This window comes from Dromiciops gliroides, chromosome 5 (genome assembly GCF_019393635.1).
Source record: "Dromiciops gliroides isolate mDroGli1 chromosome 5, mDroGli1.pri, whole genome shotgun sequence".
NCBI classification, from domain to species: Eukaryota; Metazoa; Chordata; class Mammalia; order Microbiotheria; family Microbiotheriidae; genus Dromiciops; species Dromiciops gliroides.
The window spans coordinates 214,656,898-214,680,906 of NC_057865.1; the positions used below are offsets into that span (position 1 = coordinate 214,656,898).

General features: G+C 38.1%; 1 protein-coding gene and 1 non-coding gene across 7 annotated transcripts in view; both read right to left on the reverse strand.

The window, feature by feature from the left end:
- Positions 1-24,009, reverse strand: part of KANSL2 (KAT8 regulatory NSL complex subunit 2) — a 46,050-nt gene that overhangs the window by 8,925 nt on the left and 13,116 nt on the right. For 5 of the 6 annotated variants that reach the window (XR_006353287.1, XM_043967155.1, XM_043967156.1 and 2 more), the window contains exons 4-8: positions 23,629-23,743; positions 21,147-21,310; positions 20,734-20,900; positions 13,929-14,025; positions 7,387-7,640 (exon numbers count right to left, since the gene is read on the reverse strand). Coding sequence is in view for 4 of the 6 variants with exons in the window: in XM_043967155.1 (XP_043823090.1) it covers positions 7,387-7,640; positions 13,929-14,025; positions 20,734-20,900; positions 21,147-21,310; positions 23,629-23,743 (797 nt within the window). In the remaining 2 variants the exon portion in view is untranslated. Of the gene's footprint in view, positions 1-197; positions 474-7,386; positions 7,641-13,928; positions 14,026-20,733; positions 20,901-21,146; positions 21,311-23,628; positions 23,744-24,009 lie in introns of all 6 variants that reach the window. The other variant, XR_006353288.1, reaches the window with a different exon arrangement.
- LOC122730256 lies at positions 13,698-13,832 on the reverse strand. Its single transcript, XR_006353448.1, has one exon. It is a non-coding gene; the product is annotated as a small nucleolar RNA SNORA2/SNORA34 family (small nucleolar RNA).

Genomic DNA, 24,009 nt, shown 5'->3' on the forward strand with positions numbered 1-24,009 from the left:
AGAAAAAATGGTAGGATTGATATGATTACTGTTCCCAGAGCAAGAGGTGGAAAGGAGGGGAGGGAAATACTTTCTCATGCCAAGATGGCCAGCGTACAGACTGAATGGGATGTAAAGCAAGGTCTGGATCTGCACTGTAGAAGTGGCTTGATAGGCTAAACATAGCAGGCCATGTGCATTGGTTCTGGCTAACTCACCAATCAGAACAGCATGGCCCCAGGGCGGTGGTTCCAAAGCTGTGTGGATTAAGTCACCCAGGGCATGGTCTCAGGAGGTCCAGTGGTCCAGAGGGAGCAGCAGCAGGACAGATGGCAAGGAGATGGCCAGGGTGGACGGTCAGATGGGATGTGAAGCATGGTCTAGAGTCTGGGGCCACTAGATAATATGGGCCATGTACGTTGCCGTTGACTGACTCACCAATCAGGACAGCACTGCCCCAGGGCCGTGGTTCCAAAGATGAGTGGATTAAGTCACTAAAATAGATAATTTCAATTATACGAAATTAAAAGACTTTTGCAGGAACAAAGTGCAAGTATGATAAGAAAACAAACTGTTGTTTGAGGAAAAAAAAACCTTTGCATCAAATATCTCTGATAAGAGTTAGATATTCAAGATATATGTGGAATTTATACAAATATAATACCAAGATCCATTCTCCCATAGATATGAATTCAAAGGACATGAACAGTTCTTTTAAGAACTGCAAACTATTAACAACTATATGAAAGATTGTTCCAGATTACTAAACTCTGGTCCCCCACCCCACAAGAGGTCAAACACCTCTTTTCCTATGTACCATATACACCAAGATATTCATAGCAGCAGTTTTGTGCTTGCAAAAATAAATAAATGGATAGATAAATGGATGGATGGATAAATAAATAAATGAATGAATAAATAAATAAGTAGCCACAAATTAGGGAATTGTGGTATGTGAATGTAAATCTAAATTTATTTTGCCATGGGAAACAAATATAAAGAATTTAGAGAAGCATGAGGTTTGTATAAACTGATGAAGAGTGAAGTTTCTAAAAAAAACAGGAAAAATCACGTATGCAATGACAACAGTATAATGGAAAAGTCAAAAACAAAAAAACAAATACCAGCCCTAGAAAAGAAAATTCACTTCACTTCCTTTATTGCAGGATGGGAGACTACAGGTGTAGAATAGTGTATACTTTCAAACAAAGAAACTATTTGGTTGGTTTGCTGATTGTTTTTCTTGTTTAATCTTTGCTACAATGATGGCTCATGGGTAGGGGATGGATATATCTGGAAATAAAAGTGATGTCAAAAGAGAAGATTTCAATAAATATTAATGGGGGAAAGGCCCATCAATGGCTTTGCCAAGAACAGGGATCTGTATCTAACTTGGAATTTTTAACACTGACTACATAAAAAGGCATATATAGCATTCTTAAATTTTCAAATAATACTAAGATAGATAAGTAAAATATTAGGTGATACAATCAAGATTCAAATCATTCTTGAGAGGCTAGGCTACTGGGACAAATTTAGTAACACGAAACTAAGAGCAAAAATTGTAAAATCTTATTCTTAGGTTCAAGTCAACTTCACACATACTAGACAACGAAGGTACGGCTAAACAGTAGTTCATCTGAAAAAGATCTATGGGTTTTAATGAACTGTTACCAAACTGTGGTACAGAAGCCCAAAAAAATTAATGAGATTTTAGATTACACTGAATGACATAATGCAGTTCAGAATACCCTTTTTTTTTTTTTGAAAGAACACCAAATAAGTTTCAGAGAATCCAAAAGAAGGCAATCACAAAGGTGAAAGGCCTTTGAGATTAGGCCAGCTGAAGGTTAGCTTGATAAAGAGAAATGATGGGGAAACAAAGATAGTTGTCTCTAAACATTTAGACTTAGACTTGTTCTATTTAATTCCAATTAAGCAATCAACAAGAATTTATGTACTAGATGCTAGACTATGTGCTTGAGAAATAACTGAACAATAGCCAGAAATGAAATAGAAGAATAAAAATGAAATTTGTGGTAAACCTGATTTACAGTAATATCAAACCTAGAAAGCAATATGAGGAAGCAACTGTGTTTCCAATAGTAATTCTTAATCTGTATTTTAATCTGATCATTAAGAATAGGAAAATTTATACATGCTCATTCTGATTGTAAATATACAAAGTGTTCCAAAAGTCTCAGTGCAGTTTTAAAAGCTAGTAAAGCTTTAATTAATGACCAAGTTTGGGCCTAGATATATAAGAAGTGCTGGACTTTCTGGGTATACCCAACACTAGAGATAACTTCACACTTTTTTAATGTGCTAATTAGTTTTGCTGAACTGTTTTTTTCCTCTCTTTTATTCTTTAATAAAGGATGTCTCTCTGGGAGGGATATAGCAGAGGGCTAAATTACAAAAAATAGCTATAATAAAAATGTAATTTTTAAAACCAAGGAAAATAATTTTAGAAGGTAGAAATAAAGAATTGCACCTTCCATACCTCAAACTCAGGCTTACATTCTAAGTGTCATCCTTGACTCCTCACTCTTCTCATGGTCCAACATCCAAGCTGTTACCAAGTCCTGTCGATTTCACCTTTGCAACACTACTCTACAGCAGGCCCTCATCACTTCACTTGGGTCTATTCCAATAGGCTAATTGGTAGGCTGGCCTGCCTCAAATTGTTTCCCCACTTCAATCCTTCCTCCATTTAGCCACCAAAGAAATTTTCTTAAAGCATGACCATGCACTTCCCTATTTAATAAATTCCAGTGGCTCCCCATAGCTTCCAGGATCAAAGCCCTTCATAACCTCCCTAGCCTTTCTGGTCTTCTTATACCTTATTCTTCCTGTTATATATTCATTCCTACTGGCCTCTGCTGTTCCACAAACAAGACACTCCATTTTTCACCTCTGGGCATTTTCTCCAGCTGTCCCCCATGCCTGAAATGCTCTCCTTCCTCATTTTCTACAGAAAGCCTTTGTCAATCCCTCTTCAAGTGCCTTCCCCGCTTTTAATCACGTCCCACTTTGCCTCTATGTGGCATGTTTATACACATTTATTTGCTTATTGTCTCCCCCATTAGATTGTGAACTCCCGAAGGGTAGGGACTGTTCTTTTGCCTCTTTTTGTATGCCCAGAACTTAGCAAAGTTCCTAGCACACAGGAGACACTTAATAAATGTTTATTTGACTGATTTGATTATAATGCAGGAATCATCAAAACCACCTCTTATAGGTTTTAAGAAGTAGATCAATGGAACATACTAAAGAGAGAATCAGAAAATTCAATAAACCCAATGTCTGATAAACCTAAAATCATAAATTAATTAGGAAAAAATTCCCTATTTGATTAAGAATTTATGGGGAATGGGGCAGCTAGGTGGTGCAGTGGATAGAGCACTGGCCCTGGAAGTCAGGAGGGCCTGAGTTCAAATCCAGTCTCAGATACTTAACACTAGCTGTGTGACCCTAGGCAAGTCACTTAACCCCAACTGCCTCACCGAAAAACAAAAAACATTAAAAAAAAAAAAAAAAAAGAATTTATGGGGAATGAGAGCAGCTAGGTGGAGCAGTGGATAAAGCACTGGCCTTGGATTCAGGAGGACCTGAGTTCAAATTCAGCCTCAGACACTTGGCACTTACTAGCTGTGTGACCCTGCGAAAGTCAATTAACCCTCACTGCCCTGCAAAAAAATAAAAGAAAAAGGGAAAAAAGAATTTATGGGAAAACTGGAAAGCAGTTTGGAAGAAATTTGGCTTACACCAACCTCTTACAATATTCTACAAAGCTGGATATATGACCTTAATAAAAAAAACTATATACAAAAAATTTAAAGCAGATCATATGTCTTGCAGTTTCATTGCTATGGGAAGGAGATGCTTTCATAACCAAAGGACAGATAGACGGAATTACAAGATAAAAAATTTAAATAAGACAAATTTTTGATTACCTGAAATTGAAAAGCTCTTGTACAAACAAAACTAATTTATCTATGATAAGAAAAAAAGAAATCAAAAGATGGGAATATATCAACATTTTAGGGATTGTTGAAAGAAAGGTACACATGTATTTTTGTTAGAGTTCTGATTTAGTATAACCATTCAATACGGAATTATGCAACCTAAGTATTCTTTGACCCAGAGATTCCACAACCAGGCACATACACCAAGGAGTTCACTGATAAAGTCCTCATATACATCAAAATATTTGTAGCATCACTTTTTGTGGTAGCAAAAAACTGAAAACAATGTAAAATAAGTGTTGAAAAATTACAAGCACAAACACGGCCCCAAAGAAAAGAAGATATTCATCTCCCCAACTTCTCTGCTTTTTCTCTAAGCATTTTCACTGGATATCTATCATACCTGGAATGGTTCTCCCTTCTCACATCCTCCTGCTAGAACCCAACCTTCTATAGAAGTCTCTCCTAATTCTCCTTAATTCTAATGCTTTCTGTTTATGGTCTACAATTTATCCTGCATATAGCTTATTTCTGTATGCATCTGCCATTTAGAATGTGAGATCTTTGATAGGAGGAGCTGCTTTTGCCTTTTTATCCCCAGAACTTAGCACAGTGCCTGGCATATAATAGGACCTTAATAAATATTTAACTGAGGTCCACAGGTGTAGAACATTGCATATATTTTCAGATGTTTTCAATGTGATCAGTTTTGCTAATTGTTTTTTCATTTTTTTCCCCTGTAATGATTGGAAATCCATATGAGACTTGGACTATGGGAATTTATCATTTAAGACATTAATTGCCTTTATCCTGAGTTATCAGATGCAGGCCCTGGAGAGAATATACATGCAACAAAAGGAGAGTAGATAGTAGATAGTAGATAGATGAATGTAGGCCTTTCTCTCTCTCTTTACCGAATTCTTATTCTCCTTAATAAATGCTTAAAAGTCTAACTCTGGCTAAAGCTTATAATTTATTGGCGACCACTCATTAGATATTTTAGACAGTTTAGCTATAATTTTAGCCTTAACACCCCCTAAAAAATATTGTCATACGGGATAACTCTTTGGGATGGAGGAGGAAGGAGAAAATACAAGGAAATCTAGGTAATGCAAAAATATATCAATAAACTTTTTTTTTTTAAAATATAAGATAGAAAACCAGAAAAATTGCTGAATCCTATCCAAAAGGTGAGGGAACTCTCAATGGGATATGCAGAAAAGTAAGCATAGATTTAGGGGATATTTATTTCCTGGTAGATTAGTAAATTGTCATTATGGCTTACAAATCAATCTCCTTATCAAACTGGTTTATATGAATCATTTTTCAGAACCAAATAAAACCACTGAGGTCCCAAATATAAATTGCATGACCACATGCCAGAGCAAAATCTGGACCATCCTGAAACAAAAAGTAAAACTAAATGAACAGGGGCAGCAAGGTGGTGGTGCAGTGGATAGAGCACCGGCCCTGGATTCAGGAGGACAGAGTTCAAATCTGGTCTCAGACACTTGACACATACTAGCTGTATGACCCTGGGCAAGTCACTTAATTGTCATTGCCCAACAACAACAACAAAAAAACACACACACACACACACACACACACACACACACACAAACAAACGTAAATGAACAGTTAATTTCAGCATACATCATCATCCACTTAAGATTGCTGAAATGAAAGCCAGGAATAGAGTTAGATGGGGTTTAAGGAAGCTTCAGGAGTGCTTCGAAAGGTAATCATGTACTTTGGCAGAGACAAGCACATTCTCCAGGCTTCTATTTATCAAGCACTCCCAACCACCAGATACCCTCTACTGACCTACAAAAAAAATCCCCCACCTCATTCCCCACAACTACCAATATGTACAAAAGTCCTTTACCACAGGAAATAGCAAAAACCTATATTATAAATAAAATCCCTTTATTATTAACTTTTTAAAACTACATAACCAGGATATATAGAGGAAAATATGATTAGGGAAATGAATAAAACGTGATTTAGGCTGATCAACCTAGGACTAAATTTACTGAAGGACAGGAGATGGGTTAAGAAGTAAGCTAGTTAAAAGAGGAATACAGATCCTCAGACTCAATTATATACTAGGAAGATTGGCTTACTTGGACAGGTAATAATCTTAAAAGCAGCTGTAAATGGTAACAGCAAGAATGAGAGTCAGTTGGAAAATTCTATGAGCAAACATGGGTATCAAAGTTCATAACAAAGATATCACATGTCCAGAACCAGAGCTGTATAAAACTAACAATAAATTAAGATAAAGAACAAGCTGAAACTGAACTGTCATTTTAGTAAAAACAACTTCTAGATCTACACAATAGACCCCATTACTCGGAATGTATTGTGTATGCTGTCAAAAGTTGACCATTAAAAGAATTTATATAAAACATTTCGTAAGCCTTAAAATGCTATGTAGGGGGCAGCTAGGTGGCGCAATGGATAAAGCACCAGCCCGGGATTCAGGAGTTCCTGAGTTCAAATCCGGCCTCAGACACTTAACACTTACTAGCTGTGTGACCCTGGGCAAGTCACTTAACCCCCATTGCCCCACCAAAAAAAAAAAAATGCTATGTGAATTTAGCTACTATAATCTTTATTGTCATTATAAGCAAAATCTGTATTGGTAAAATTCCAGTGGCCCTTTCACCTTTCTACCTCCATTATTCTTTACATTAATCCTTTAAAATCATCCACTTGTTTCTCCAAACTCTTCAAAACTAAAAATGAGCTTCCTTCCTCACCCAAAAGGCATATAAACAATTAATTTTCTAAACGCTTCCAACAGTCAACTTACTCAGTTGCCTGAGTAGATTCCAGGTTACAATCATCATGTTATTAAAAAAAATTCTATAAAAAAATAGTCGGGGACAGCTAGGTGACACAGTAGATAAAGCACCAGACCAGGATTCAGGAGGACCTGAGTTCAAATCCGGCCTCAAACACTTGACACTTACTAGCTGTGTGCCCCTGGGCAAGTCACTTAACCTTCATTGCCGTGCCCCCCCTCCCAAATTGTCCAGATTCCTACTCTGAAAAGGCCTAATTTGGGGCAGCTAGGTGGCACAGTGGATAAAGTGCCAGCCTTGGATTCAGGAGGACTTGAGTTCAAATCTGACCTCAGACACCTGACATGTACTAGCTGAGTGACCCTGGGCAAGTAAGTCACTGAACGCTCATTGCCCTATGAAAAAACAAAAAAAGGCCTAATTTGGCTTAAACACAAGTGGAGAAAATGTTCACACAACCCAAAGCCCCCAAAGTTTCCCTTCATAAGGGAATAAGCCAGCCATGGAGATATGAATCCATATGCCTACACTTTGTAACCAATTTTTCTGATCACAAAAGATAGATTCTTCTCCACAATAACAAAGCTTTGTGGAGAAATGGCTAAAAAAAGCACATAGTTTCTCCAACTTACATCACTGAACTCCAGAGGTAAACTCTCTGTGGGCTGAAGTTCAGCAGCACTCAAATACATATCCATGGGAACAGCTTCCAGTTCATCTGGCACAGAGAGTATCTGCTCAGGCTTATACATCTGAGGTGGCAGCTGGAAATGGAGTGGGCAACAGGGATCCTCCGAGAGGCTAACAGGAACTGGTTTGTTGCAGGGTACCTCCTCAGAGCCCTGACACCACTTGAAGAGAACCTGATTGGTATCCTGACAGATATCTGTGAAGAAACAGCAAAGGGAGTAGAAAGTAGAAAGCAATGAATATTCAAAATAATGAAGTATATCCCTTAAAGAGTTTAAAGTTGTCCGGGCATAGGAAATGATAGAAATAGAAACAAAGAACAGCTACAGTTATATTTCATACAACTAATGAGAGGTGACTTTTTTTTTATTTATCTTTTTTGGGGGGGAGCAGAGCAATGAGGGTTAAGTGACTTTCCCGGGGTCACACAGCTAGTAAGTGTCAAGTGTCTGAGGCCGAATTTGAACTCAGGTCCTCCTGAATCCAGGGTGATGCTTTATCCACTGCACCACCTAACTGCCCCTGAGAAGTGACTTTCAAATTAATAAAATTATCCTAGAAATTGATTTTAAACTTGTCTTAGGATCTTATCGTCAAATGGGAATGATGTTTCTGCCCTTGGAGATACATGAATGATAATTTGGGTCATAAATTAATTGATAATGGACAAACAAAAACTAATCAATGCTCAATTTCAGAAAATAAAGTTTTGAGTAAAGAGAAATATTAATAATATTCCTAGAAACTCATTCTTATTTAAAGCATATATGCAATTTACTTCTAGGCATTATTGTAAGTGGAAACAATTCCAAAGGAATATTATTCCACATTAGCATTTCTCTCTCCAGGTTGAGTCAGAATGTAGAATGACAATGACAGCAATTCTAACTAAAATCACCATTTAATATATACAGTGCTTTTGTTAACAAGACTCTCCCACCAGCATGTGCTCCCCCACTAATCTCAAAAACTTTCATTTAAAATTTATCTAAAAACAAGCAGCCAAGAAGAAATGAATGGCAAGGAATAAAAGCAAATAATAATGTTGTTTTCAATATCTGTGGACAACATAAATTAGTCTTTCCTAGAATAAGAATGAATGGTGCAGGGGCAGCTAGATGGCACAGTGGATAGAGCACCGGCCCTGGAGTCAGGAGTACCTGAGTTCAAATCCGGCCTCAGACACTTAACACTTACTAGCTGTGTGACCCTAGGCAAGTCACTTAACCCCAATTGCCTCACTAAAAAAAAAAAAAAAAAAAAAAAAAAAAGAATGAATGGTGCCCAGGGTCATACCGCTACTCTTTGAAGCCAGATTTGAATTCAGATATTACTAACTCCAGGGCTGGTACTCTATCCACCATACCACCTATCGGCCCCAGAAGTCCTATAATATTTCAATAAAGTCCTGTTCCGTACTGCCCCCCCCCAATAGTATTATACTCAGTTTTGCTGGATAAGGTATTCTTGAATATCAGCCCACATACTTAGCCTTCTGGAAGACTATATTCCAAATTTTCCACTCCTTTATGATAGTGGCTACTAAGTCATATGTCACCCTATGACTCCTTGGTACCTGAATTCTTTCTGACTACTTAAAGTAGTTTTTCTTTGATGTAGAAACTCTCGATTTTGGCAATGATGTTCCTGGGAGTTTTTGTTTTGAAGTTTTTCCTCAGGAGGTGACCAGTTAATTCCTCCTATTTCCACTGTCCTCTAGTCCTAAAAGACCTGGGAATTTTTCTTTTAAGATTTTTTAAAATATTAATGTCTAGGCTATAGTTTCAGTCATGGTTTTTAGATAGCCCACTGATTCTTTTTTTTTTGGGGGGGGGGGACAATGAGGGTTAAGTGACTTGCCCAGGGTCACACAACTAGTGTCAAATGTCTGAGATCAGATTAGAACTCAGGTCCTCCTGAATACAAGGCCAGTGCTTTATCCACTGCGCCACCTAGCCCACTGATTCTTACGGTTTTTTTCCTTGATCTGTTTTCCAAGTCAGCTATTTTTCCTATACTTTACTTTTTTTCCCCCATTTTTTTTCAGTCTTTTAATTTTGTCTTAATATTCTTTGTTGTCTCATGAAGTCACTGGCTTCTATTTGGCCTGTTCTAACTTTCAGAGAGTTTGGTGCTTGGGCAAGGTTTTGTACCTCTTTTGCACACTATTAATTCTCATTCCAATTCTTTCTCCCATAGCTCTCATTTCTTTTCTAATTTTTTCCTCTAGGGCTCTCAAGTCACTGACTAAAAACATTTTTTAAAAATTCTTGCTTCACGTCTTCCAAAAATTCTAAATGAGTTTTTGCCTAAGCTATGGTTTTCTCTGAGGCATTGATTGTATTTTAAAGGTTTTCTCATCTGTGTTGTATCCTGGGTATCCCTTCCACCATAACAGCTTGTTATATAGATCTTGTTGCTGCTTTCCTGGAGTACTGTATTTTTCCAGGATCTCTGGGACAGGCTGGGGACTTACAAACTTTCAGTGATCTCAAGAGGTCCAAGGTATGATCAAGGGCCAAGTCTGATTACCCTCCTGGTCTGACCTAGATTTGGTTTTGAACAAGGAGAAGACTCGTGCTAGAGTCTGCCCCATGAGCGGGCTGAAAAGCTCTGTTGGTTCAAAGTAGCAGAACTGTAGGCTTCCCTATGGCCTGGGTTTCCTGCCTTGGTTAGTGCTCTACAAACTGGGCTAGATACTGGAAGTACTACCCTGCTTTTGCACCTGGGATCTGAGACACAACCACTGCTGCTACTGCTGCTGCTGGCTTCTGAACTTTCCTCCTTTCTTGATACACCACCCAGAGCCTCCCCTAAGTGGTTCGCAGGTCTCCTCAATTTGCCTTGGATCTGTATCCCAGGAGCAGTAGTGGGTGACAAAGCAGTAGTGGGTGCACCTATATCCATGGCAGTGCCTTGGTATGGGTCTAGGACCTCCTTTTGTGCTGATGTGTAGCCTATCCTTCAGCACGAGAATCCTCCATGTGCTTGGTTCAAGCTCCTGCCCCAAATCTGCCCCCCATATTTGCAGACCTGTCAAGTCTCCCTATACCAACCTGGGTAGGGCAAAGAACCCACTGTGACTTTTTCAAGATTCCTCCATTAGGATTCAGTCTTGTGCATTTTATAAATCTGTCTGGAGTTGTGGAGAAGAGCCCAGATGCACTGCATCCTTCTACACTAATACCTTGGTTCCTACTGTACCCTGCCTTCCTTCCCCCTCCCCACTCTCCCGAGATCCTGTTTAACAAAGAAATTATATAAGGTAAATGGACCCAATAATCAGAAAAGAGTAAATTACCAAAAGAAAACTAAAAGCCCTAGTCAGAAATAGTCAATCAAGTATCTATATCCTAAAAGACTGGAAAGGAACATACCCTATTTGGCTCCATATTATTTAGCATCTGATAGTGGAGGAAAGGAAACAAAAAGCAAAGTTCCACTTGGAAAGGTTTGACTACAAAGAATCACCTTGAGACCACCAAGGAGTCCCTTAACACATTCTATGAAGTGGCAGAGACAAAAAATAACTAAACTGTGCATACTCTAACTCAGCAATACCACTACTAGAACAGTAGTAGTTGTTGTAATTAGCATTTATATAGTCCTTAAAGATTTGTAAGGCATTTGACAAATAGCTCACTTGATCCTTACAACCTAGGTAGATGCTATCATTAACCCCATTTTACACAAGAGGAAACTGAGGCAGAAGGTTAAATGACTTGCCATGGGGTCACAACTATTAAGTGTCTGAGGCCATATTTGAACTTCCTGTTCCAGGATCCACTGACCTAGTTGGCAATAATACCCCTAAAGAGGGCAGCTAGGTGGCGCAGTGGATAGAGCACCGGCCCTGGAGTCAGGAGTACCTGAGTTCAAATCCGGCCTCAGACACTTAACACTTACTAGCTGTGTGACCCTGGGCAAGTCACTTAACCCCAATTGCCTCACTAAAAAAAAAAAATAATAATAATACCCCAAAGAGATTAAAGAGAGAAAAACAGGACCCATATGTTCAAAAATATTAACAGCAGTTCTTTTTGTAAAGGCAAAGAACTAGAAACTAAACAGATAGGGCGACTAGATAGCACAGTGGATAAAGCACCGGCCCTGGATTCAGGAGTACCTGAGTTCAAATCTGGCCTCAGACACTTGACACTTGCTAGCTGTGTGACCCTGGGCAAGTCACTTAACCCCCATTGCCCCGCAAAAAAAAAAAAAAAAAAAAAAAAAGAAAGAAACTAAAGAGATGCCCATCAACTGGGGAATAGTTGAACAAATTATGGTATATAAATGTAATATTATTATTATACCATAAGAAAGAATTCATCAGACGGTTTTAGAGAAACCTGCTAAGACATATAAAATGATACATTGTGAAGTGAGCAGAACCAGGAGAAAAATTTATATCACTATGCCATATGCAATGAGAAAACTTCAGAGAATCCCAAGTAGTATGAATTGATGCAAAGGGAAATGAATAGAACCAGAAGAAGAATATATAAGGACCAGGGCAGCTAGTTGGCGCAGTGGATAGAGCACCGGCCCTGGAGTCAGGAGTACCTGAGTTCAAATCTGGCCTCAGACACTTAACACTTACTAGCTGTGTGACCCTGGGCAAGTCACTTAACCCCAATTGCCTCACTTAAAAAAAGAATATATAAGGACCACAACATTTTAATAAAACCAACTTTCAAAGACTATAAAAACTCCCATCATCAATGCAGTGATTAACCATGTTTCAAAACCTAATCTGAAGCATGTTAATATCTCTCTGAGAGGCAATGGACTCAAGAGAGACGCACTTTTTTGGACACGACCTCTATGTGGATTTGTTTTTCCTGACTATTCATTATACAAGAGTTTGGTTTGTTTTTTCTTTTTTTGTTCCCTTTCCATTTGGAGATGGGCAAATGGGAGGGAGAGAGAAAACAAATGCTTGGTAATTTTTTTTTTTAAATCAAAATTAAAAGCTGTGTGATCCTGGGTAAGTCACTCAACCCCAACTGCCTCACCAAAAAATTAAATAAATAAAAATAAAGCCATTGAGAACAAATTAAATCAATTGCCTAGATTATGTGCTTTTATCTCACCTCAATAACTCACCTCAGTCAGAGGACTGAAGATAAGATAGCTAAGCTACAAAGGCTGTGTTAAAAATATAAGCTATAGCTTTAGACTTAGCAATTAGACTTGCAAGCATAGTACAAAGGATGGCATAATTAGTTTCCAGGGAATGTACTTAGTAAAACCAATTTCATTAACAATAAATGTCATAATCATGAAAAGTTTTCTTGTGAGGCACTAGAAAAAAACCATCACTACTACCTGTTATTTATTACAACATCCTGAAAATACCCACCCTTCACACCTCCCCTTGCTTTTGTATATCCAACTACTGAACAACTTTCAACTTCTTTTATTTTCAATCTAGCGCTCTACCCATCAGGTAAGGGAAAAGAAAAAAGTTAACTCATAAACAAAGACAGCCACCTATTTCTAGGGGATAAGAAGCACGTGGGTTAAAATTAAGTATAACTTCTTATCTGGGGGGGGGGGGCAATTGGGGTTAAGCGACTTGCCCAGGGTCACACAGCTAGTAAGTGTTAAGTGTCTGAGGCCGGATTTGAACTCAGGTCCTCCTGAGTTCAGCTGCCCCAGGTATAACTTCTTTTTAAGGACTATTGCAGCTAAAGAGTAGCAGAGTACTGATTACAGAAAGAAAATTACTAATTAAGCACTACATCCCATTTTGTTTTTTAAACAAATTTTGATAGCCTTTACCAAATAAGCAGTATCAAAATTTTCCACTCCCAAGTATTTCCATTTTTATTAAAATGGGGTACATTCTCAAAGAAAAAATTTTAAACTTAGGGAAGAATTTTGGGTGTAGAGTTAAAATAGAGGCACACTGGGTAATATACTTTCACTGGTCCGCTTTCCATATTCCTTTGGGAAGTGAAAGGTAAAACTCCAAAAGAAAAAAAAAAAACCACAATTTTTGGAGCAGGAAGTTCTCAATAAGATGAGTCTTACACACATAATAAGAAAAGAGTTCTCTCTCACTGCTGCCATAAAAACAAAATGGCTTCTGTAAGTTGGATATGCAGAAATTCAATGTCATCTGAGAGATTTTTATCCATCCACAATGATTTTATGCTGCAATTTATCCATTCGATATTATGTTCAGCATTCCATTAAAAAGGGAATACCTATTTTATCAATACATGGAACATTTCACTTCTAATAATTCAAGTGTTTCTTCCTAATGAACTGACCATTCTCTATAATGTTCTGAAATGGCCAGAAGACCGTAGGATGACATTTCTTTAGGCTCCTGTTTGAAACCAACGGTTCCAACAAACTGCTGGTCTTGATTCAGGGCCAATGGAAAACTGAAATCTTAGAAATAAGAAAACTGGTAACCACTAAAGCTCACTCCATCTGGCAAATCATAAGTTGAATAGATAAGGTGAAAACATACGATTCAGACAATGCCTGGTCATCGGGAGAGACTGGTTCGAACAACGAATATCGTCAACAAAAGCCAAACACCTCTGACTGGAACGAGTAGTGTGTGCCTGAAATGAAGAAAGAAATGGATCTTTCAAGAGAATAATGCAATGTCATAACAGTAAAATAAAATTACATAAAACTGATGTTGTAAGTTACAAACTAAATGAAATGTTTCTTCTCAGACACTTAAAAATTCTGAATATGGTTAAGAATTGTGTTTATTCTATTGATGCTCACTACTGGCAGAAATGCCTTCTTCTAAGGGAGAGAATGCAAGTTTTACCCCACAAACAAATCAGAAACTAAAAATATAGATTTGGGGACCTCTCTGGGAGGAAAGAGGCAGTGCTGAAGCCACGGGAATGAATGATATTGCCGAGGAGATAATGTAGACAGAGGGTCAATGATAACCTTTGGGAGAATACCCAAATTAAGGAGCCAGAGACAGATGACTGGAGAGAGAGAGAAATTGCCAAAGTCCAAAGTTGTTGCAATCTTCTATAGTTCTTAATCTACAATCTTTCCATGTCACCTTTAAAAATAGATTAAGATGGGGGCAGCTAGATGGCGCAGTGGATAGAGCACCGGTCCTGGAGTCAGGAGTACCTGGGTTCAAATCTGGCCTCAGACACTTAACACTTACTAGCTGTGTGACCCTGGGCAAGTCACTTAACCCCAATTGCCTCACTAAAAAAAAAAAAATTAGATTAAGATGTCTGGCCTTTCCCTGAAGTCCAACCATAAAATGTTAGAGCTGAAAAGGACCTTCAAAAAGAACTTGTCTAAATTCAGTTAAGATTAAGGAAACTTAGACCCAGACAAATTATGTGCCCAAGATCACACAAAATGCAACATATCCTTATACTAAACTACTATGGGATACTTTATGTGCTCAACCTCTTTCGTTCAGTATGTGTAACTTGAAGCTAATTTATACTATTAGATATCTGACTGGAGCCACAGAGGTACAGAATCTATATTGTTCTTACTGAAACATAGCATGCAATTAACATTAAACATAAATAAAACAAACCTAAATTTAAAATGCCCACCCCCCCTCCCAAAAAAAGGTTTCCAGTCCAATAGGCTTTCCACCTCATCATTTGTCCTTTAAATCAAATTTCAGCACCAAAGTTAAAATGTAATACTTTGAAGATTATCATCTCTCAAAACCAGAAAATGTTCCAAGTGGTATTTTCAAGCTATTTTCATTTATACTTTTTAATAACTCATCTTTTACAGCTGAAAAGGGCAAAATACTGGTTGTCAATTTCACCCAATTATTACTTTTACACATTTTCTTGGTTCTAAAACTGCAGGCAGAGTGACTAAAATTCATCCCCTAAATACATGAATCTAGGTAGCCAAAACAGGAAGCACATTTTTTACCACTCAAGCTGACATTAAGAGACTTAATTAATACCTGTGCTTCTCAAGCCAGTATCCTATCCTTACAGTTTCTTTCAAAAGACCAATGGGGAACACTAATGCATTGTTGCTGGAGCTGTGAACTGATCCAACCATTCTGGAGAGCAATTTAGAATTATGCCCAAAGAGTGATAAAGCTGTGCATACCCTTTGACCCAGCAATACCACTTTTGGGTCTTTTTCCCAAAGAGATCATGGAAAGGGGAGAGGGACCCACATGTACAAAAATATTTATAGCTGCTCTTTATGTGGTGGCAAGGAATTGGAAGTTGAGGGGATGCCCATCAATTGGGGAATGGCTGGACAAGTTGTGGTATATGAATACAATGGAATACTATTGTGCTGTAAGAAATGATGAGCAGGAGGAGTTCCGAGAAATCTGGAGGGTCTTCTGTGGGCTGATGATGAGTGAGATGAGCAGAACCAGAAGAACATTGTACACAGTATTATCAACATTGAGTGTTGATCTGCTGTGATGGACTATATTCTTCTCACCAATGCAATGGTACAGAAGAGTTCCAGGGAACTCATGATAGAAGAGGATCTCCAAATCCAAGAAAAAAAAAAAAAGAACTGTGGAGTATAGATGCTGAATGAACCATACTATTTCTTTTGTTTTGGTGCTGTTGTTTTTTCTATTTTGAGGTTTTTCATCATTGCTCTGATTTTTCTCTTATAATATGACTAATGCAGAATTAGGATTAATGTTATTATGTGTGTGTATGTATGTGTGTGTATATGTGTATATGTATATGTATATATATGTATATATATGTGTGTGTGTATATATATATATATATATATATATAAAAAACCTATATCAGATTACCTGCTGTCTAGGGGAGGGGGGAGGGAGGGAGAAAAATCTGAAATTGGAAAGCTTGTATAAACAAAAGTTGAGAACTATCTTTACATGTAACGGAAAAATTAATTTTTAAAAAAAAGACCTATGGGAAGCTTCAGTTGGTATACAAGCAGCATCTCAAACTCTACCCCAATTTCAAATGTAATTAAGGTGCTGCCTTTAAGCCTTAAAATGGTTTAAATACTACTTATCTTAGATCTGTGAAAAAGCTTCACATGCAAGTTTTTCAGATTTTAGTTTTTAGCTGCTGCCTATCAAACTCAACAAAAAACTGCCTCTCCTCACAAAACTCTGCTACTTCATCAGAAATCCAGGGTCAATAAAGGTACTCATTCAATAAACATTATGGGCATACTATGCCTAGAACACCAAGACAAATTTCATTTAAAAAGATAAGTTCCAACCTCATGGAATAAGACCAAAAAAATTAGGTAGCATTCAATTGTGAACAGTTGGGCAAAGGAGTCTAAGTAGATTTTTAAAAAAAATTTTTTTTTAAAAGGAGGCTGGGGGCAAGATAGGTGGCATAGTAGATAGATAGAGCACTGGCCCTGGAGTCAAAAGGACCTGAGTTTAAGTCCGGCCTCAGACACTTGATGTATGAGCAGGAATGACACAATTAGATGCATACATATAAAAAGATTATCTTGAGGGGCAGCTAGATGGCGCAGTGGTTAAAGCACCGGCCCTGGACTCAGGAGTACCCGAGTTCAAATCCGGTCTCAGACACTTGACACTTACTAGCTGTGTGACCCTGGGCAAGTCACTTAACCCCCACTGCCTGCAAAAAAAAAAAAAAAAAAGATTATCTTGAAGGGTTATGAAATCAGGAAAATCTTCCCCGTCATGAGACTATCAACTTGCAGGGACCTTTTGTTTTTTTGAAATCAATCAAGATGATTGATAGGTTTGTTTTCTTCCTCAAAAGTCTGGCCCGCTTCCTTAGAACAAAACAGAACTTTTGCAAAAGTTCCAGAAACAGATTAATGTGTTCCGGTCAAAGCAGGATGTTGTTCCTATCTCACAGGCTTGGCCAGTCCTTGAGGAAGGAAGTATAAACATCTTTGCTGGTGAAGCAAGCAATTGACAATGTACTTTGATTAAAACTGTATATAAGTCTTCGCTGGGAAAGTGGTCTTTGGAATCTCACCTGTGGAGAGGATGCTCTGCCCAGGACCTTTCCCAGTCAGGACTCTGAAAGCTGTGAACCGGGATTCCATAGCTAGAAATCCAGATATTGGTGCTTCCCTGATTTAGTGATGTATGTCTTTATTACTGTAGTTGTGACTGGAATTGTAATTGTGTCTTTGTTTCTCTATTTCTATGATCCTGAAACCTATTGTCCTTGTCTAACTTCCTATCCTATAATTAATAAAGTTCTTGTTAACTCTAGAAGAAGTGTATGTTTATTATACCTCACAACTCCCCAAACCTTTACAATACAGCACTCTAGGCAGAAATAAACAGAAAACAGAAATACAAATCCAGAGCTCTGAAAAAATGTCAGAATAGAAATATAAATTTGGGAATCACTTTGGGAACAAAGAGGAAGTAGTTAAAGACATAGAAATGAATGAGCCTGCCAAAGAAATAATGAAGACAGAGGACTAACAACAGAATCTTAGAAAATACTTATATTAAGGAAACAACGACGACAAAGAAGTGATCAGAGGGGTAAAAGGAGAAACAGAACAGTGCGGTAATACTAAGTACCATTAGTTTGGTGATCATGTGATCACAGGTCACACAGAATAAGAGGCTATCTAATCATTTTACAGATGAGGAAACTAATTCCCAGAGAAGAAAACTGACTTACTTAACATAAGCTGCAGAGCTAGAACTCAAACTCACATCTAATAATCCCAAATGCAGAGCTCTTTTGACTGAACCATACTTTGTCCTTAATGACCTTTGAAGTGGTAGTTTCAACAGAGTGGTAGAAGCAGAAGTTAGACTTCAAGGAATTAACAAGACAGTGAGGAGGTTTTAAAAAAAATTTATGTGAAAAGATCCAACCATTCTAGAGAGCAATTTGGAACTACACCCAAAGAACTATAAAACTGTGCATGCCCTTTGATTCAGTAATGACACAACTAGGTTTATATCAAATAGACATGCCGAAAAAGAGAAAAAAGACCTATTTGTACAAAAATATTTATAGCAGCTCTTTTTGTAGTGGTTAAGAACTGGAAATCAAAAGAATGCCCATCAACTGCGGAATGCCTAAACAAGTTGTGGTAAATGATGGTGATGGAATATTATTGTACCATAAGAAATGACAAGCAGGATGATTTTAGAAAGGCCTGGAAAGATGTATATGAACTTATTTATAGTGAAGTGAGAACCACGCAGACCCAAGAGAACATTGTGTACAGAGACTACAATAGTTTGATGAACTGTGAATGACTTAACAGTAGTCAATACAATGATCCAAGATCCACCTCCAAAGAAAGAACTGATATTGAACAGACTGAAGCACTCTTTTTATTATTTTTGTTCAAGTTTTCTTATACAAAATGACTAATAGGGTAATGTTTTACATAACTGCACATGTATAATCCACATCTGATTGCTTATGGATGGAAGGGAAGAAGGGAAGGAGGGATAAAATTTGAAACTCAAAACTATAAATAAAAATGTTTATTATATAAAAAAAGAAAACTATTACCAAAACAACCACCTCACATTTATATAGTTCTTTAACTTTACAAAGTGTTTTCATTTCAACAATCCTGTGAAGCAGACATTTTAAAGTATTATCTCCATTTTACAAATAAGAAACCTAAGGTTGTAAGGGTTGTTATTTACCCACAGTCATACAACTAGTAAGCATCTGAAGAAGATTTCAAATTTAGCTCAACTTCATATCTACTCTATCCACTGGTACATGTTGCTTCTTTTCCCAAGAAGTTTAGCAGGAGAGAAAGAAAAGAAACAGCTGGAGTAAGAAGGCCAAGGCAATTTTTTTAGGACTACGTATATTTGTCTGTATGTAGAGCAACAGGAAAGATTCACAAGAAAGAAAAACTACAGGTACATGAGAGTGAGAAAATGAATGCTATTAAAACAAGGTCCTTTGGGAGTAGCTAGGTGGCGCAGTGGATAGAGCACTGGCCCTGGAGTCAGGAGGACCTGAGTTCAAATCAGGCCTCAGCCACTTAACACTTACTAGCTGTGTGACCCTGGGGAAGTCACTTAACCCCAACTGCCTCACCAAAAAAAAAAAAGTTTATGATACTGATTCAACCAATTCTGTAATGTTACCTTGTCATTTTCCTTTAATACATTTCTGTAATTATAAAATAGAAATTCAGTATCTATACCACATCTCTAAAGCCAAAACACACTACAGCTACAAGCTCCTCATAATTTAAACAAGGCAAGGAAGTGCAGAGACTCAACTCAAACCACTCATTCCAGAAGGCTGAAGGCTACTAAAAATACCCTAATATTCCAAGATTGAAACAGAGCTATATCAGATTGCTTGCTGTCATGGGGAGGGAGAAAAATTTGTCACTCAAAACCTTACAAAAATGAATGTTGAAAATACTTTTACATGTAATTGGGGGAAAAAATAAAATGCTATTGGGGGGAAAAAGGAAACCAAGAGTTTATCTGTCTTACTACACCACTTCTCAGCCCATAGTGACCTGGATGGAAAGAATCCACATTTAAAGAGGAAATATATGTAGAAAAGCCCTATCTCCAGAGTAGGGAATAACCTTTAAAAGATGGGGCACACACACACAAAAAAAAGATGGGGGCACAAATGAAAAAGTTCAGTGATAGGAGTTTGGTATCCTACTGCTAGGTGGCGCAGTGGATAAAACACAGGTCCTGGATTCAGAAGAACCTGAGTTCAAAGCAGCGCAGTAGTCTCCACCTATTTGAATGTGAACTCCTTGAGAACAAACAGGGACTGTCTCAGTTTTCTATTTGCTTAGTAAGCACTTAATGCTTTCCCATTCATTCATTTACAAGAAAAAAAGAGTGGGTGATAATGCTACTAATTGATGTCCAGTTAAAATAGACTTTTTGGGGCAGCTAGGTGGTGCAGTGGATAGAGCACCGGCCCTGGAGTCAGGAGTACCTGAGTTCAAATCTGGCCTCAGACACTTAACACTTACTAGCTGTGTGACCCTGGGCAAGTCACTTAACCCCAATTGCCTCACTAAAAAAAAAAAAAAAGAAAGAAAGAAAAAAAAATAGACTTTTTCCACATCTTCCTGTCATAGCCTGACAGAGCTCACCAAGTATTATATCACAATCAAGTTCCAAAACAATTTACTTTTATGCAGTTTAGTTAGAATTCTCATATTTGGAAACAAAGACATCATGGTGCAACAGATTCTATTTTACCAAAAATATCGCAAGGATATAATAAAAGTATTAGTAAATATGATATTCAAAATTAACAAGGCAATAAAGTCTGACCAATGGTAACCATATGTAAATTTAACTCCAAGCAATCAATAAATACCTGTTGGGCAGCCCCATCTGTGGCCAGCATTCTGCGCTCTTTTAACTGTCGATGTAGCAGGGCCTCCACACCATAACGTTGGCGGTAGCGCCGAAGGCATTTCAGCTGCTTTAAGCTTTCTCGCTCTTTCGCTAAAAGTCCCTCTGGACCTGTCAAAAGGCTACTACCTGGAAAGACAACAGTCAAAAGACATCCCCCTTGACAATGCCACCCTAATATACCTTTGAAGACATACATGACCCTAAACTAGCAGGAGTAAACAGAGAAACCTCTCTGGCAAAGAGGAACTAGATTATTTAAACAAAGTTATTCTCCCTGCCATATATATCCCAAAGAGAAATGACACTGATCATGATTACTTTATGTTTCAGAAAAAGAGGGTCAATTTGTAGGGGGCTGGCATCACTACTTACCTAAAGCTTCATGTTCTGCCTTGCGATTATGTAAATAATGGCGTTTCTTCTCTTTCAAAAGATGCTGAAGTCGTTTGAATTGGTCAATGTATAAAGACTGTAAACGAATCAGCTTCTCACGCATGATCAGAGCTACCTCTTCAGCCGTGTAGACACCAGCATGTCTGGAACAAAATAGTCACCAAGCATAAAATGAGTGGAATGGCAAAGCAGCAAGACCCAATCATCTTTCTGAGGTGGGGAGAGGGCAAGACTAGAAGAATCTTATATCTCTATATTTGAAATATGTCATTTTAATCAATCAGCCAGCCAGCCAGCAAGCATTTTTTAAATACAGAGTAAGCTATTGATTGGCCAGGCACTGTGCCAAGCACTGGGAACACAAATATAAGCAAAAAGTCCCTGCCCTAAAAGGGAGAGCAGGGAGCAAAGTGGAGAAATCCAGTGAAAAATAAAGAGAGCTGGTCAGGGTCAGCTCTGAGAAGAGCTATCCAATCAGGAGGGGCCCACAGGGGTAGGGAAGTATTTCCAAGGTGTGAATTCCAGGGCTAAAGAGGTTCTGGGATAAAGAGTATTCTAGAGCATGGTAGCAAAGTCTTGATTGTTCAAGACAAACTCAGACATCTTTATAAGGTAACCTTCTCTAATTTAAAAAAAAAAAGAGGCAGCCAAAGAGAAGCCAGGTAGAAAGGAGTGGGAACAGGAGCTCTACGCCACTACCTGCCCAAAGTTTGGAGGTGGCCTCAGTTAGAATATAAGCAAAACATCCCAAGACTCTTTCCCATCACCACAGTTAGGCCACCATGTCTGAAGCAACGGAGGACAGTTAACAGCCACTACTGAGAATGACTGTGAAACTACCCTTAATAAGGAGCCAAGAACCAAAAAAGTTTCAGGGCTCAAGCCCCAGAGAGGAGCCAGAGACGCAAAGAAGATCAGATCAATATCATTAAGAATGAGGATGATGGGGGGCAACTAGGTGGCGCAATAGATAAAGCACCGTCCCTGGATTCAGGAGGACCTGAATTCAAATCCAGCCTCAGACACTTGGCAGTAGCTGTGTAACCATGGACAAGTCACTTAACCCTCATTGCCTCACCAAAAAAAAAGAATGAGGAGGATGCAGGAAAAATATAAGTGGCCTCAGTTGAGAAACAAGCAAAAAGGACTTGAAAAACTATTTCACCAAGTATGACGAAGTGTTTCCACAATAAAGATGGACTTGTAACATAAGAACATCTAGAGATTTGGAGTCTATTCTCTTTAAAGAGCTTGCTAGGGGGCAGCTAGTTGGCACAGTGGACAAAGCACCAGCCCTGGATTCAGGAGGACCTGAGTTCAAATTCAGCCTCACTTACCACTTACTAGCTATGTGACCCTAGGCAAGTCACTTAACCCTCATCGCCCCAATCAATCAATAAAAAGAAAAACAGATAAATAAATAAATGGATAAATAGATAAATGAATGAATAAATAAATAAATAAATGAATGAATGAATGAAATGGTCTGCTAATGGTAAGTGTTTTGGATCAGAATGAACACAACTTAGATAGACAGGTAACTGAACCCAAAGATCTTTGTTGGAAGACTTAATCCAGAAGTATCACAGAGATTTTGGAGATACTGAATCCATCAAACTTATAATCGATCCAAAGACAGTTTGTAGTCATCACTTTTTTTTTTGGTTGAGGCAATTGGGGTTAAGTGACTTGCCCTGGGTCACACAGCTAGTAAGTTCAAGTGTCTGAGGCCGGATTTGAACTCAGGTCCTCCTGAATCTAGGGCTGGTGCTCTATCCACTGCACCCACCTAGTTGCCCCTGTATTCATCACTTTTAAAGATCCTGTTAAGAAGATTTTAGAAAGGAAACTCCATAATATTGGTGAAAGTAAATGTAAGGTAGCCCAATTAAAATAAATATACAGCTTTGGGGGGTGGTCAAGGAGGCTGAAGCAGAGGGAATTGAGAAGATAAAGGAAGCAGCAGTAGTGATAATAAGCAGAGGCAGTAGGGAGAGAGCTCAAAGTCAGAACTGGAAGCATAATTATAACTATTTCAATCAAGGATATGTTAACTAGGGATATCACCAGGGCAAAGGGTTATAGCTAATTCAAATTCTCCTCTGATGGTTTTATGGCTAGGTACTGACCAGGGAACAACCACAATCAGAGCAGTACAGATTATGGGAAGATTTCAACATATGATCTTGAAGCTGTGGTCATCACAATAATAAACCACACTGAGACAGTTCTGTGGTATTCAGCAGCAGACTCAGTATACCGAGGGAATACAAACACTATAGGGAAATGCTCTAGGTGGTTATTAAAATTAATTCTGCAAACTTTATAAGATTTCCTCAAAGTGCATATTATTTAAAATTTCCCCTTGAAAAATGTCTTTCATGTTGAATATCTGCCTTAGAGTTTAGAAAACTGTCACTAACTACAAAAAACACTCAAAAACTATGGAGTTGCAACTTACTTTAAGGGGTCTTCTTGATCACTGTCTATGCTATCAGCTTCACTGTCAGGATCACCTCTCCATGTCTGATCCACAGTAATGGGCTCCTGATCCCCATCACTCCAGCTATCTTCATCTAAGACAAAAAAGGGAATGCAGTCATTAAAACGTCCCTCCCTCTGTAATTCCATTACAACAATAATACCAAAAGGCCTAAATGACTTAAACAACCCAAACTTCACAAAATATAAAGATCTTATTTAGATACTGTAGGTAACTGTATGTAGGTATTAGTATTTTGATACTGTAGGCATTTTGGAACTGAGTGAATGAAGCCACCAAAAATACATCTGGTTTAAAGTTGGGGGAAGATCAAATCATATAAATAATTCTGAGATCACT